Source organism: Lissotriton helveticus (assembly GCF_964261635.1).
Source record: "Lissotriton helveticus chromosome 1_1 unlocalized genomic scaffold, aLisHel1.1 SUPER_1_unloc_5, whole genome shotgun sequence".
NCBI lineage: Eukaryota > Metazoa > Chordata > Amphibia > Caudata > Salamandridae > Lissotriton > Lissotriton helveticus.
The window spans coordinates 1,101,097-1,116,378 of NW_027611692.1; the positions used below are offsets into that span (position 1 = coordinate 1,101,097).

The 15,282-nt window shown below is 48.8% G+C and overlaps 1 protein-coding gene across 1 annotated transcript in view; it reads right to left on the bottom strand.

Moving 5' to 3' along the window:
* Positions 1–581: 581 nt before the first annotated feature.
* Positions 582–15,282, bottom strand: part of LOC144806130 (uncharacterized) — a 32,010-nt gene continuing 17,309 nt past the window's right edge. Inside the window, exon 2 of the mRNA XM_078672561.1 lies at positions 582–4,162. Within this exon, the coding sequence (XP_078528687.1) occupies positions 2,372–3,736 (1,365 nt within the window). The 5' untranslated portion in view covers positions 3,737–4,162 and the 3' untranslated portion in view covers positions 582–2,371. The remainder of the gene's footprint in view (positions 4,163–15,282) is intronic.

Genomic DNA, 15,282 nt, shown 5'->3' on the forward strand with positions numbered 1-15,282 from the left:
AGGAGAATAGCTACACCCCTGATTGTAGATGTTTGTCTAGAACAGGCAACCAACTCATATCCAGGAAATCTTAACCAGCTACGTTTAGTCCACGGGATATGAGTCTCTTGTAAGCAAATTAGATCGACCTGTAGAATTTGGAGAATCTTGTAAAACATCCTACGCTTCTTGGGATCATTCAAACCACAGATATTCCATGTGACACAGCGTAGCCTACCCCACCCCATTCAAAAAGTAGAAAAACCAACAACCAACAAGACTCGATTTACTATTAGTACTGTACAGAAAAATTACTGGACCTCTGAACAAGAATATACATAGTGTAGACAATATTTGAGTCATTAGCGCATCAATCAGGTTTCCTAAACACAAAAAAGATACTAGAAACAGAAACAGCCTCCTGAGCACCCGCCACCAAAACACCCCCCCGAACCCCACCAAACCCCCCCAAACCTCCCCGAAACCACCCCCCACCTTCCCAACACCCCTCGCCCCCACCCCCATGTAGAGCAACAGGACCATGGTCCTTTTGATGGTCCGGTTGGTGAGATCCACTGTCTCCCGGAACCGGAGACCCCCCCCTGCGTTGAAGCACTATGGAAGACCGGACCGCCAGATAAATAAAAAAGCCAAAGAGAGAAAATCTAGCAAACTATCTGTCAGGTCATCTAAAGTCACTAATCTTTTAAAGTGAGCAAACATCCCATCCCAAGTCAATCCGAATTTAGTGCAACAAGTTAAATTAAATAAGGCAGTTCAATCTAGATAGTCCCAAGAAACTCCTTGGCCAATATCTCTGATGTAAAGTATTTAGTCTGACCTTTACAGATCACTTTCAACTTAGAAGGAAAGAGTAGAATGGCTTGAGCAGCCTTAGCCTGGAACAAGGGCATCAGCTGACGAAGGTGCCATCACCTCTCAACTGTAGCTGGACAGAAATCAGGCTGCACAAAAAATTGACATCCCTTCGCAGTCCGCTTTTTATCAGGTCTGGCGAATTCAAATATTTTCTCACATGCGAGAAAATTGTTGAAGCATATCAGGATGGCGCGTGTGAAGGTTTTATTGGTACCAGAAGCTGAGGTTTGCCGCTGCTGAAATGGAAACCGGTGTGCCCGCTGTATTTCTAAATTCCAGTCCCATTGTGTAACTTCTGGGAACGCCTCCGAAAAGAGCTCGACTATGAACTGCCTAGCATCTTCGCCTTCTATATTTTCTTCGATTCCTAAGACTCTTAAGTTGTTTCTTCTCGCTCGATTTTCTAAGTCCGTGAGCTTCCATAGGATATCAGTACGTTGTTCCTTAATCTCTGTTGTGAGTTCTTTCTGGGCCACCACTGCATCCTCTAATGCCGAAATCCGCCTCTCAGCTTCCCCAACCCTGGAGGCAATGTCAGTACATGTTTTCACCACTCGGCGCAAGGAGTTCTGCATTCTACGGCACGCCCCCTGTGTACGAATGTTCTCCTGTCTTGTAGCCTCACTGTGGCTGATGATAGTTTGGTAAATTGTTGAGAGGGTAACTTCCTCACAGGTTTCTGTTGACGAGCCAGAGGGATTGTCAGGTGTAGCTCCACCGTTAGTTACAGCTTGGTCTAATACTATATTCTGTAGGTAGGTGGAATTTATCAATCCCTTGGGGCAGGGGGCTTTACGAACTGTATTAACAGCGCTCGCAGCATTCACATCCTTAGAAGCCTCACTAAGACGCTAATCCCCTGATTCACTTTCGTAGTCAGACCATTCAAGTTCAGCATCAAACTCCGGATCCTCCTCCGCTGATGAATGATCCGAAACTGAATAAAATGTATCCGTGGCCTCAGTGCTCTCTGACCCCCTTGAATCGAGACCAGACTCTGGAGTAATGACTGTACCATTCGCAAACAACAGATTAGAGCCTTGCTCCAGGAGAGAGACCGAATGGGCATCAGATTGAATACATGGCTGAACTACAGTTCCCAGCATACATTGAGAAGGAGGTATGGGTGCAATACTAGACATATCACTTGAATTTTGTATAAGAGTAGCACCTGAGTTGATATCGTGTGGAATTTCTGATGTAGTATTTATCTTTGCCTAGTAATAAATATCTTGTTGCATTATGCACATTCATAGGGTTTCTCTCCTACGTGGACTATCTGATGTTGCATAAGATGCTACATTCCAATAAATGCCTTCTCACATTCAGTGCAGTTGAATGTTCTCTCTCCGGTGGAGATTTTTCAATGTTGCTTCAGATCTCCATTGATTAAAAATGATTTGTCACATTCTGTACATTGGTATGGTTTCTCCCCAGTTTGGACCTTTTGATTTTGCTTTAGCTGTCGATTTGTTATACATGCTTTGCCACATTCTGTGCATTGATATGGTTTCTACCCAGTGTGGAATTTCTGATGTAACATTAGATGTGCCTTTCTAATGAATGCCTTCTCACATTTATATGGTTTATCCCCAGTATGGACTATGTGATGTCGTTTTAGATCTTTATTTGTTATAAATGCTTTGTCACATTCAGTACATTTATATAGTCTCTCCCCAGTGTGGATTTTCTGATGTTGTTGTAGGTTTCCATTTGTTATAAATGCTTTGTCACATTCTGTACATTTATATGGTCTCTCCCCTGTGTGGAATTTCTGATGTAACATTAGATGTTCCTTTCTAATGAATGCCTTCTCACATTCTGCACATTTATATGGTTTCTCCCCAGTGTGGATTTTCTGATGTAACATTAGATGTGCCTTTCTAATAAATGCTTTGTCACACTCTGTACATTGAAATGGCTTCTCCCCAGTGTGGATTTTCTGATGTTCTTTTAGCTTTGCAATTCTTATAAATGCTTTGTCACACTCTGTACATTGATATGGTTTCCACCCAGTGTGGAATTTCTGATGTAACATTAGATGTGACTTTCTAATGAATACCTCCTCACATTCTGCACATTTATATGGTTTCTCCCCAGTGTGGATTTTCTGATGTTGCGTTAGCCCTCCATTTCTTATAAATGCTTTATCACACTCTGTACATTGATATGGTTTCCACCCAGTGTGGAATTTCTGATGTTCCAGTAGATATGACTTTCTAATAAATGCTTTGTCACACTCTGTACATTGAAATGGCTTCTCCCCAGTGTGGATTTTCTGATGTTCTTTTAGCTGTGCAATTCTTATAAATGCTTTGTCACACTCTGTACATTGATATGGTTTCCACCCAGTGTGGACTTTCTGATGTAACATTAGATGTGACTTTCTAATGAATGCTTTGTCACACTCTGTACATTGATATGGTTTCTCCCCAGTGTGGCCTTTCTGATGTTCCTTTAGATGTGACTTTCTAATGAATGCTTTGTCACACTCTGTACATTGATATGGTTTCTCCCCAGTGTGGATTTTCTGATGTCGTTTTAGGGCTCCATTTGCTTTAAATGATTTGTCACATTCTGTACATGTATATGGTTTCTCCCCCGTGTGGATTTTCTGATGTTGCTTTAGCAATCCATTTATTTTAAATGCCTTATCACATTCTGTACACTTATATGGTTTCTCCCCAGTGTGGATTATGTGATGTCGTTTTAGATATCCATTTGTTACAAATGCTTTGTCACATTCTGTACATTTATATGGTTTCTCCCCAGTGTGGATTTTCTGATGTCGTTTTAGATCTTTATTTGTTATAAATGATTTGTCACATTCTGTACATTTATATGGTTTCTCCTCTACGTGGACACTCTGATGCTGCATTATGGCTTTCACGGCAAAGAAAACTTTTCCACAGTCAGTCCATCAATATGGTTCTTCTCCAGTATGACTTTCTGATGTTGCACTTGCTTTCTCTCCCTAATAAATGCGTTGTCACTTTCTAGATATTCATACGGTTTCTCTTCTGTGTGTTCTTTCTGATCTAGGTTAGCTCTTCCTTCGTAGTGAGAACCTAATCAGACTTGCTTCAGTATGTCAGTGTGTTATTTTGTGAATGTTTATCAGGTGATCCCTAAGAGCCACGTACAGACCACATTGGGCAGTTTGGATTTTCTGCTGTAGAAAGACTTTGGCGAGCCATGAGCCTTCAATGGAAGAAATTTTAAGGTGCACTGTTTTTACGTTACTTCCTACACAACTGATGTTTAATTCCTTCACTTTTTTTGTTCATTACTGCATTTATTTCACCTGTTGGGAAAAAAAAAACACTGGATAAGCTTAAATGGTGTGTCCATCACGAAATTCTATTGGCATTTAATGAGACATTTAATTCACCACATAGACAAGTGCGCTGAAGAAATTCTAGATTACACTTTCAATGTAAAGATGCCATAGGCAGAGCAAGGGTATATGATCCTTCCTTGACGCCCTCTTATCGCGGAGTGTGGACTCAAGGAGTAACCAAGACTCCAGTTGAGTCTTTTGTGTAGCACCACAATTCTTCTGACAGCGGTTCTATGTAGCTCCAAAAGAGTCGGATTTGATGGGGCCCGAGACTCAGCACTTACGTCCAAATGGGCCTTATATGTGAGGGAAACTTCAAAGAGTGGTTTTGAAGTTCACCAGTATCTCTTTCAATCCCAGCACTCACTCCAGACTACCAAAGGGAGTTATCATTCCTTTATATGGGGTCAGTCTACTACCCTGTGAGGGATAAGAGAGGGCACCTTCCACCCATCTGCCCAGAAAGACCCATCAGGATGCAGATAAGTGCTAAATCACACCCAACTCTTGCAGTGTCTGTGGCTCTCTAGAAGGAATACACAAAGGGGTCGGTCACCTAGCCCAGACGTGTACTAGGACAGGGTGTAAGGCACAAAGAGCAGTACAAGCAGAGAAAAGTCCACTTTCTAAAAGTAGCTTTTCTAAAATAGTAATGTTAAATCCGACTTTACCAGTAAGGAAAATTCTACGTACCAGTATGCATCTGTTCTTGGCATGTAGAGCTGCAGAGTTGTACACTTAGCATTAGATCGCCACCTGGTGGTGGGCTCGGATGATTGCATGTTGTCATCTTGGAAGAAGTCTTTGTAGTCACGAGATAGGTGACTCCTCCCTTGGACGATAGTGACTATGGGCATCGGCTCCATCCTTAGATTGTTTTTCGCCATGATGGGAAATGATGGAGTTAGTAGAAGTAAAGAAAAAAGAAGTCCATGCATGTGCATCTAAGTAGGATAAAACTGGAACAGATACAGGTCCCGGGGAGGCGGGTGGGCTTGTACAACTCTGCAGCTCTACATGTGTACCATACTTACAAGCCTGTTAATGAGAGGGAGAGTCACTTCACTGTACTCAATTTTCTTGCAGAGGTAGACTTCCACAATATTCTGATGATCTGATCTGGGTCGCAAACGATCTGTATTCACAAGAAGAAAGGCTTGTAGTTGCTGACTAAAGGCTGTGTTCTTTGAAGTTCCTTGTTAGACTGATAAGTACTTGCTGATATGTTTTATTACCTTCTAGGAAGAGCGTCCATGAGAGGTCTGATGTGTTACTTACACGCAATACTATAGTCGCTTCTTGTAGGATCCTCCAGGTTTATACAATTACCCCTTTGCCTGTCAAAGAGTCTGATGCGACAGGCGGGTTTAGTTAATGTTTCATTGCTTAGATGAGCTGGTTATTATTTTAATGAAAAGTCTTACTGAAATGCTTAATGAAACGTTTACCCCTTGACAGGAAATGCAATCTGCACGTGATTCATGAAATGTCTTAATGAAATGCTTATCTGAAATGCTAATGAATTACCAATGCATTGATCTAATTGAAAGCCTATATAAACGATCTTGATTTTTCAAATACAACTACTGGTGTGGTCTCCATTATTGCGCCACTATGTGTTTCATTGGATGTGTGTGTTAAGTAGCTGCTTTACACGCAAGCCCCTGGCTGCCTTCCTGCTCGAGCCATGCTACCCCCCGGAGAACTGGTGGTCCCAGTTCTTACATTGGTGGCGAGCGGTGGGGTCCAGGACCTGTAGCTACCTAACACCCTCCAGTGGGACAGAGTGCGCTGCAATTAATTGGACACCTATCGTGCTTCAAGCAAACCCAATTGCTCACCACTGTCTAGCCTGCAACAGAGTGTGTTGAACCAGTATTGTTGCCCACGTCCTAGAATTTTTCTTCCAGGTTATCTAGGTCCTCACCTGACAGAATGGAGTTCCAGCTGGCTGACCTTGATAGGTACACGGCAGTGCAGTTAAGGGAGTTTTGTCAGGGGATGGGGGTGCCTGTGGGGACGAGAGCTGTAAAAGAAGAGCTCCGTACCGCCTTAAGGGCATGGGTAAGGGCCCACCCAGAGGAAGAAGAGGATGGGGAACAGGTCACACACGGGGAGGAGGACACTCAAGAAGACCCAGGCCTGCTCAACATTGACATATCAGACAATATATTGCCAGGAAGACGTTCCGGGGCAGGGAGCAGTGTATCTAGGGAGAGTGTGTCACAGCAGGAGTACGAGGACAGGAGGGAGGAGAGGCGATTGAAGTGGGAGCTTGCCAAGTTAGAGCACGAGAAGGAGAGAGAAAGGGAAGATAAGCAGTTTGCTTTGGAGAGAGAGAAATTAGCATTGGAGGAAAAGAAGCTGGCGCACGAGCTGCAGCTCAAGGAAATGGAGCTGCAAGCATTGCAGTTGAGTGCGCCAGGAAGTCCTAATGGTGGCAGCGTACCAGGAGCTCATCAGGAGCCCAGATTCTGGTTACCCAAGGAGGTGATAGCGAGCTACACCAAGGGGGATGAAATTGCCAGGTGGTTGGAGGCGTATGAAGTGGCCTTGACTGCCCATGGGGTGCCTGAGAAACATTGGGGAGGTGGTTTGTACCGGTATATACCTCCTGATGTCAGGGACTCACTCCTGTATTTGGAGAAGGCAGACCAGTTTAGGTATTCCCCCATGAAGGAGGCGCTTATCAAACATTTTGGCCTCACCCCTGAAAGGTATCACCAGAGGTTTCGTGGCAACCATAAGCTGTCCACGCAGAATTGGGTGGATTTTTTTGAGTATGCCCGAAAGGCTCTGGATGGTTGGGTGCGTGGCAGCGAGGTGCGAGATTTTGAGGGTCTGTATAACCTTTTTTTTGAGAGAGCACCTCTTGGATAAGTGTTTTCCGGAGTTGCGCCAACATTTGGTGGACCGCAAGCTTACTGATTCCCATGAGCTCGCGGAGGAGGCGGATATTTGGGTTAGCACCCGGGTGTCACACAAGGGCCCCGGGGGAGATGGCCTGAAAGGTGGACTGGGCGCCCCTCAGAAGAAGGAGGGGGGAGATAAAAGAACAGAGTTCTCACGAGACCCACAAACTAGACAGTTTGGGAAAGGAGTAGGTACCCCACCTCAGAACCGTTCCCCAAAACCCACTTACCCTGACAAGAGTCAGCAGCCAAAAGTGGTCCGGTGCTATGAGTGCGGAGAGGTCGGGCACTACAAGGGAGACCCCCAGCGTCGCAAACGACCCCCAGCCCCCACTGGTGGCAAGAGTCCCGGGGTGGCTAGTATAGCGCTTGGGTTGGAGCTGCCCCTACATAGGGAAGGGGAGTGGACAGGCCTGACCCTGGTTTCACTCGGGGATAAAGAGATGGTCCCAGTGGCGCCCTTACCCTCGAATACTGCTAAGTACCAGCAGAGGGTGAAGGTCAATGGGGAGGAGGTGGACGCTCTGAGGGACACAGGAGCCAGCATGACCACTGTAGTGAGGCGGCTGGTGTCCCCTGAGCAGGTTGTTCCTGATGTGTACCATCCGGCCGTGTTGGCTGACGGCAGAATGAGCTACTATCCCGTGGCTCAAGTTCCCTTTGAATGGGGAGGAGTGTCAGGCCCGTTGAGAGTTGCGATCAGCCCTGCCTTGCCTGTGGACTGTCTGGTCGGTAATGACCTCGAACATACCGCCTGGAAGGAAGTGGAGTTTAAGGCCCACACTGAGATGCTGGGATTACCAGGGTGGACGTGCGTAGTCACGCAGTCCACGGCTGCCCGGCAAAAAGCTCAACCCGGGCTGGAGCCTGAAACAACGGCCCAACCCACTGTCGGTCCAGAGGAGAGTGTTGTGGAGGACACACCCCGTGTGATGGATGGGGAAGCCGCGGAGGTAACCCCGGAGTCCATGGAGGTGGATGTCGTTCCCGTGGGGGATTTGCCGACCCTTGCCGAGTGGCATGTGGAAGGAGGTCCTACCCGGGAGGAATTCTGTCGGGCGCAAAAGGAGTGCCCCACGCTTGGAGGCATGCGGCGACAGGCCGAAGCCCAAGCGTCGAACAAGGAGACCGGCGGCTATCACGTGTATTGGGAGGATGGCCTCCTGTACAGTGAGCCAAGGGTTCCGGTGCATGGGTTCTCGAGGGCCTTAGTGGTCCCTCAGTGTTACCGGGCCTTTTTGATGGAACTGGCGCATGAGATACCTCTAGCCGGACACCTGGGCCAGGACAAGACCTTTGCGAGGCTAGTCCCACATTTTTATTGGCCTAGGATGAGAGTTGCCTCTGACACCTATTGCAAGACCTGCAAGACTTGCCAGGCCAGTGGCAAGACTGGGACCAAGTTGAAGGCCCCATTGGAACCACTCCCAGTGGTCGTGACCCCTTTCAAGAGGGTCGGTATTGACATAGTTGGGCCATTGGACCCTCCGACCTCTGCGGGACATCGGTTTATTTTGGTATTGGTGGACCACGCCACTCGGTACCCGGAGGCCATCCCTCTGAGGGCCGTTACTGCACCTGTAGTGGCGCGGGCCCTGATGGGGATATTTACCCAAGTGGGATTCCCCAAGGTCGTGGTGTCGGACAGGGGCACAAATTTCATGTCGGCCTACATGCAGGCCATGTGGAAGGAGTGCGGAGTGACCTATCGGGTCTCCACTCCTTACCACCCCCAGACTAACGGGCTTGTAGAGCGCTTCAACAAGACCTTGAAGGGGATGATCCGGAGTCTGCCAGAAGACCTGAGGCGGAAATGGGACATCCTCCTCCCTTGCTTGCTGTTCTCGTACCGCAAGGTACCCCAGAAGGGAGTCGGGTTCAGCCCCTTCGAACTGCTCTATGGCCATCCCGTTAGGGGACCCCTCAGTCTGGTCAAAGAGGGGTGGGAGAAGACTTCGAGGAAGCTTCCCCGTGATGTTGTCAGCTACATGCTGGCATTCCGCAGCCAGATGGCCAAGCTGTGGAAGGAATCCTCAGACAATCTGGAGGCTAGCCAAGCCGTCATGAAGGAGTGGTATGACCGCAACGCTCGGACGGAAGAGTTGGACGCTGGACAGAAGGTGTGGGTCATGGAGCCTGGGGAGCTTAGTGCCCTCCAGGACCAGTGGACTGGTCCGTACGAGATTGTGGAGCGAAGAGGCCAGACCACCTACGTCGTGGACTTGAAGACCCCCCGACAACCCCACCGGGTGCTCCACGTCAACCGCCTGAAGCCTCATCATGAGCGATCAGAGCTTGCTCTCCTCATGGTGACAGATGGGAGCGAGGAGGCGGAAAGTGAGCCTCTTCCTGACCTTCTAGCGGCTCAGGAGAAGGATGGTACAGTGGAGGGAGTTGTCCTCTCCCCATCCTTGACCCCAGAACAACAGAGGGACTGCCGCCAGGTTTTGGCGCAGCACGCCTCGTTGTTCTCCCTCACGCCTGGAATTACCCATCTGTGTACCCATGATGTGGACACAGGGAACAGTCCGCCAGTGAAAACCAAGTCTTACCGGCTGTCCGACAAAGTAAAGAACAGCATCCAGGGTGAGGTGACCAAGATGCTGGAGCTGGGAGTAATCGAACCCTCCAGCAGCCCGTGGGCTAGTCCGGTTGTTCTGGTGCCGAAAGCGGTTCCACCGGGCGCCACCCCAGAACTTCGGTTCTGTGTGGATTATCGGGGGTTGAACTCTGTCACCAAGACAGATGCTCACCCGATAACACGGGCAGACGAGCTGATTGACCGGCTGGGAGCAGCCAAGTACCTCAGCACCATCGACTTGACATCAGGGTACTGGCAGATTGCCATGGCCGATGGAGCAAAGGAGAAGACAGCGTTCTCCACCCCGAGGGCCACTTCCAATTCCGAGTGATGCCCTTCGGGCTCAAGAATGCTCCGGCCACTTTCCAGCAGTTGGTGAACCAGGTATTATCTGGCCTGCAATCCTTCTCAGCAGCTTACCTGGATGACATAGCTGTCTTCAGTAGCACCTGGGAGGACCATCTGCAGCATCTCCAGGAGGTGCTGCGGACGTTACAACGGGCTGGCTTGACCATCAAAGCTAGCAAGTGCCAGATTGGACAGGGCTCTGTCGTGTACCTGGGACACTTGGTGGGTGGAGGTAAGGTGCAACCCCTCCAGGCCAAAATTGAGACCATCATGGCCTGGGAGCCCCCCAAAACTCAGACTGAGATCCGAGCTTTCCTCGGCCTCACTGGCTATTACCGCAGATTCGTCAAGGGGTATGGTACCATTGTGGCCCCCTTGACTGAGTTGACGTCCAAAAAGCAGCCACATCAGGTCATCTGGACGGCTGCTTGCCAGGAGGCATTTGAAACACTGAAGCGCGCGATGTGCACCGCTCCGGTGCTGGCCACTCCGGACTTCCAAAAAGAATTCATCGTGCAGACAGATGCCTCAGAGCATGGCGTAGGCGCCGTGCTGTTGCAACTCAACGATGATGGCCAAGACCAACCTGTGGCCTTCATCTCCCGAAGACTTCTCCCGCGGGAACGGCGATGGAGTACCATCGAGCGAGAAGCCTTCGCTGTGGTCTGGGCTTTGAAGAAGTTGAGGCCATACCTCTTTGGCTCTCACTTCCTGGTTCAAACCGACCACCGACCCCTTCGCTGGCTCATGCAAATGAGAGGCGAAAACCCTAAGTTGCTAAGGTGGTCCACTTGCCTACAGGGGATGGACTTTAGGGTGGAACATCGGCCCGGAGCTGACCACGCCAATGCTGACGGTCTCTCCCGGTTTTTCCACCTTAGTGACGAGAACTCCCTAGAGGTTGGGTAGCTCTCCCCACTTTCAGCTGGGGGGGACGCATGTTAGACGTGTCAGCCCTAGGGTGGTCTTTCCCCGTGATTTTTTGCACTTACCTCATTTTTTCCACCTACTTTTTGTTGGCCCTTAGGTCTTCGGGCACCTTTTCATAGCTAATCTGTGTTAGGGTGCAGGTGCTCTCTACTTCCAACATGGCTGCCACTGGCCCCTGCTACTGCAGCGTGGTCTTTTTAGTGTAGCACCCTAGTTGCCAGGAGCAGGCTGGGTCCCCATACAATGTTGCAATGCCAGCCACCCAGCCCCTGTCCATAGTTAGAGTGGGGAAGCTCCTGGAACCTTCCAGAAGAAAGGCGGACCTGACTTTTCCCGCCTTAGAGAGTGGTCACCTGACCTGGGCATATATAAGCAAGGGAGGGAACTTTTTCTAGTCAGTTGGGGCATCACTGACCTGGGGAACCAACGCAGGAGTTTTAGGCGGAAGGGCCTAGTGAGGAACCTATGCTACTGGGAGTGACAGGATCTAGGTGCTGCCTCTTAAGCTGGGTGAGGTGTCCAAAGCTAGCCCCCTGATCTGGCCCAGTCGTAGGGAACCCCAGGGCCCATCTGCAGTGACTGAGGAGAAATTCTTCAAGCCTTCAACTCATCACCCCCCCCCCTCTTCCACTTCAAGAAACAAGTAACTAAGGGCGCAGAACCATCCAAGTGCCAACAAAACTGCTTCCTGAGACCAGGTACTGGACTGTGCTGCCCTGCGCATCCCCCGCCTACAACTGGGCCTACCTGTCTCCCCCTGACTGAACTGTATGACAAGCGCTATTATTTGCTCCCATCCTGCCTGCCCTGAGTTAACTGTGCCCTCGTGACTCTAGCGCTGAAGTCCCCTGTAAGGCACTGGAATTCCTAGGCGTTTTTCCCCTCAGGGAACATCCTGCCTGCGAGGCGCTGCGTTGGCCCACAAGCGCTCACCTGCTGTCCCCGAGCGCTGAGCCCAGAAGCGCTAATTGCTAGGCCAACTCACCGCCACGGCCCGGAGCCGTACGCGCCCTCCCGGGGTGTCGTGGAATCTCCTCAGAGGGAGGGTGTATCCCCCCTCAGCGGCCCCCGTATGCCAGGAGAGGGCCGCCGGAAACCCTGAGAGGCCGCGCTGGGCCGGGAAGTATCCTCTTTCGTCTGCCCCGGCACTCCTGTGAAGGGGCGCGCCATTGATTCCTCCTCGGAGGCCCCCGGAGTCAGAAGAGGGCCGCCGCAACGTAATCACTAGGCCGCTAGGCCTGAGGCCTTCCCCTACCTGCAGCACGTGACGGGGGAACTCCGGCCTCGTCATCGGCCACGGCTGCTATTGGCTGCTCCGATCCAGCCCTTCTTTTAAGGCCGGCACCCGGAACAGGCCACGATTCATCGCGGAGGGGGCCCGAAGCTGGAAACGCCCCTCCGCTTGGTCCCGCAGTGTGTGTTTCTCGCCCCTGGCGCCGGTGCGCTGTAGCAGCGTTTGGCACCGCGTCAGGCCGCGAGAGGTCCCCCAACCGGCGGAAGCTTCTCCCGCCGACTCCAGCCTACGCAAGGGCCCCTGAGGGCCGAAGCAGAGAGGTAACCCCCTGGGGAGGAGGGCGGTAGGCCGAGTGTGGCCCGAGGTCGCCTCTCCACCGGGGTTAACTGTGACTGGGCCCTGTTGGCCACCTTTTGAATGTGCCTCAAGTATTTGGAGGCAGGAGGGTCAGGCACTTTCCTCATTAGACCGTAGTGCACCATATTTACAAGCCTGATATGTTCAACGTGCACCATATTTACAAGCCTGATATGTTCAACGTTCCCCAATATTTACAAGCCTGATAATGTTCAAAGTGTACCATATTTACAAGCCTGTTAATGAGAGGGAGAGTCACTTCACTGTACTGAATTTTCTTGCAGAGGTGGACTTCCACAATATTCTGATGATCTGATCTGGGTCGCAAACCGATCTGTATTCACAAGAAGAAAGGCTTGTAGTTGCTGACTAAAGGCTGTGTTCTTTGAAGTTCCTTGTTAGACTGATAAGTACTTGCTGATATGTTTTATTACCTTCCAGGAAGAGCGTCCATGAGAGATCTGATGTGTTAGTTACACGCAATACTATAGTCGCTTCTTGTAGGATCCTCCAGGTTTATACAATTACCCCTTTGCCTGTCAAAGAGTCTGATGCGACAGGCGGGGTTAGTTAATGTTTCATTGCTTAGATGAGCTGGTTATTATTTTAATGAAAAGTCTTACTGAAATGCTTAATGAAACGTTTACCCCTTGACAGGAAATGCAATCTGCACGTGATTCATGAAATGTCTTAATGAAATGCTTATCTGAAATGCTAATGAATTACCAATGCATTGATCTAATTGAAAGCCTATATAAACGATCTTGATTTTTCAAATACAACTACTGGTGTGGTCTCCATTATTGCGCCACTGTGTGTTTCATTGGATGTGTGTGTTAAGTAGCTGCTTTACACGCAAGCCCCTGGCTGCCTTCCTGCTCGAGCCATGCTACCCCCCGAAGAACTGGTGGTCCCAGTTCTTACAGGTGGCAACTACTACCAGCAGTGCTCTGGCACCAGCATGGAAGCAGTTTTTGCGCCAAATCTTGCAAATACCTATATGAACTATGTGGAGCAAACATTTGCTCTCAATATTGACAATGTGTACCGCTCCAACATTAAATGTTGGAAGCAGTACATAGATGACATCTTTCTGATTTGGACAGTAAGTGAGACAGACTTTGACAATTTTGTCACGTACCTCAACACCATCCAGAACCATCCCACATTTACATCCATAGTACATAAATCCACCATTGCATTCCTTGATTTAAATATCAATCATAACAAACTAAGACAAGACGGTACTAAGGAGGCACAAACAAACCTGTTAACGAATCAGAAGTCAGCATGTACGAAGAACATTGACACAAGCCAATGACAAATATGGGCAGGGTTTGACTTCTATTCTCGAATACAGCATGCCTCGCAGAGCAGCGCATGAGCTGCCCAAGCTCGACCTAAAAAGGCAGTTCTCCTTCTCTTTGTTTAAACTGCACCTGCAATGGGGCTCTTTGACCTGCCTTTCACCTTGGCTGTTGGCTCTGGCAGCAGGCATCATGTCACAACTCACTGTAATAAGTTATTACGTCTAATTGTGGCCAACCGCAATAAGAAAACAACAGATCTACTCTACTGTAATAATGTATTAGATTCCAGCTGAGGAGTCACTGTGCCCCCAGCAACATATTATAGAGAATATGAAAGGGAGGTCGCTGGACAGAAATGTTGATGCCGCCTAAATGAAGTGAGACTTGATATATCCCTCTCTCTTTCTTCAGATCTTTTTCCTCTGGAAATTCTTCTTCAATAGCTGATAAGGATGCACTTATTGAAACACATTTCCTTACTTTACTGTTTAAGTTGCTATACCACAACATGAATATATCCAGGAGTTACCAGAAATCATACACTCGGTTTTAATACTTAAGCTACATAACATTTTGGCTACAAGTAATAAACAACTGATTGTTAATACTAAAGATCTCACATTTTTCATTAACTAGATGCCACAAAAGTTTAAAAAAGCACTGAGGGAAAGAAGATGGAGTGCATGACCAAGAACTGTAACATAAATAAAATATCCCTACCATATGTAAACAGTATATTGCAACTCACTGGGAGGTCCATGACTCTATCTTGCAATATCCTTTTAACGTAAACCAGGGGGTAGTTCACAAAGTATTCACACATTTCTAAATATATCAGCAAATGTGTACTATTATTGTCTGTTGCAAATTCCTTTACCACAATAAGTAGTTCTGCCTTCTACATGGTACAGTTGTGTACAGCACCCAAAGAGATGAATGCCTCATATTAACAAAAGCAAAAGAACAGTTAATGGACAGAATGCAGAACAATGTAATACATTTACCCCAGTACAGAGCTCTGGGCCTAAAGAGATCTGGGCCTAAATCCATCGTTTTTTTGCACTCCACACCACCCCAGTTCAGACATGGCCATATGCAAATCAGCCTTGACCCTGTGCCTCATGGGGAAACCGGTCCTAGGATGCTTGATTCCGGTCCAGGAAAGACATGGCTTGGCAGTTCGGGCTGGACTGTTCCCATGAGGCACAGGGTCAAGGATGATTTGCATATGTCTCTCGTTTCCCCGTTGTCGAGCAGGCACCTGATGTCGTCGGTGGCTGCGATGAGGGCGGTCTCGGAGCTGTGGTTTGCTCGGAAGCCGGACTGTGAGGTGTCGAGAGATCCGTTGGTCTCGAGGAAGGTGGAGAGTTGTCTGTTGACGGTCTTCTCGATGACTTTGGCTAGAAAGGGGA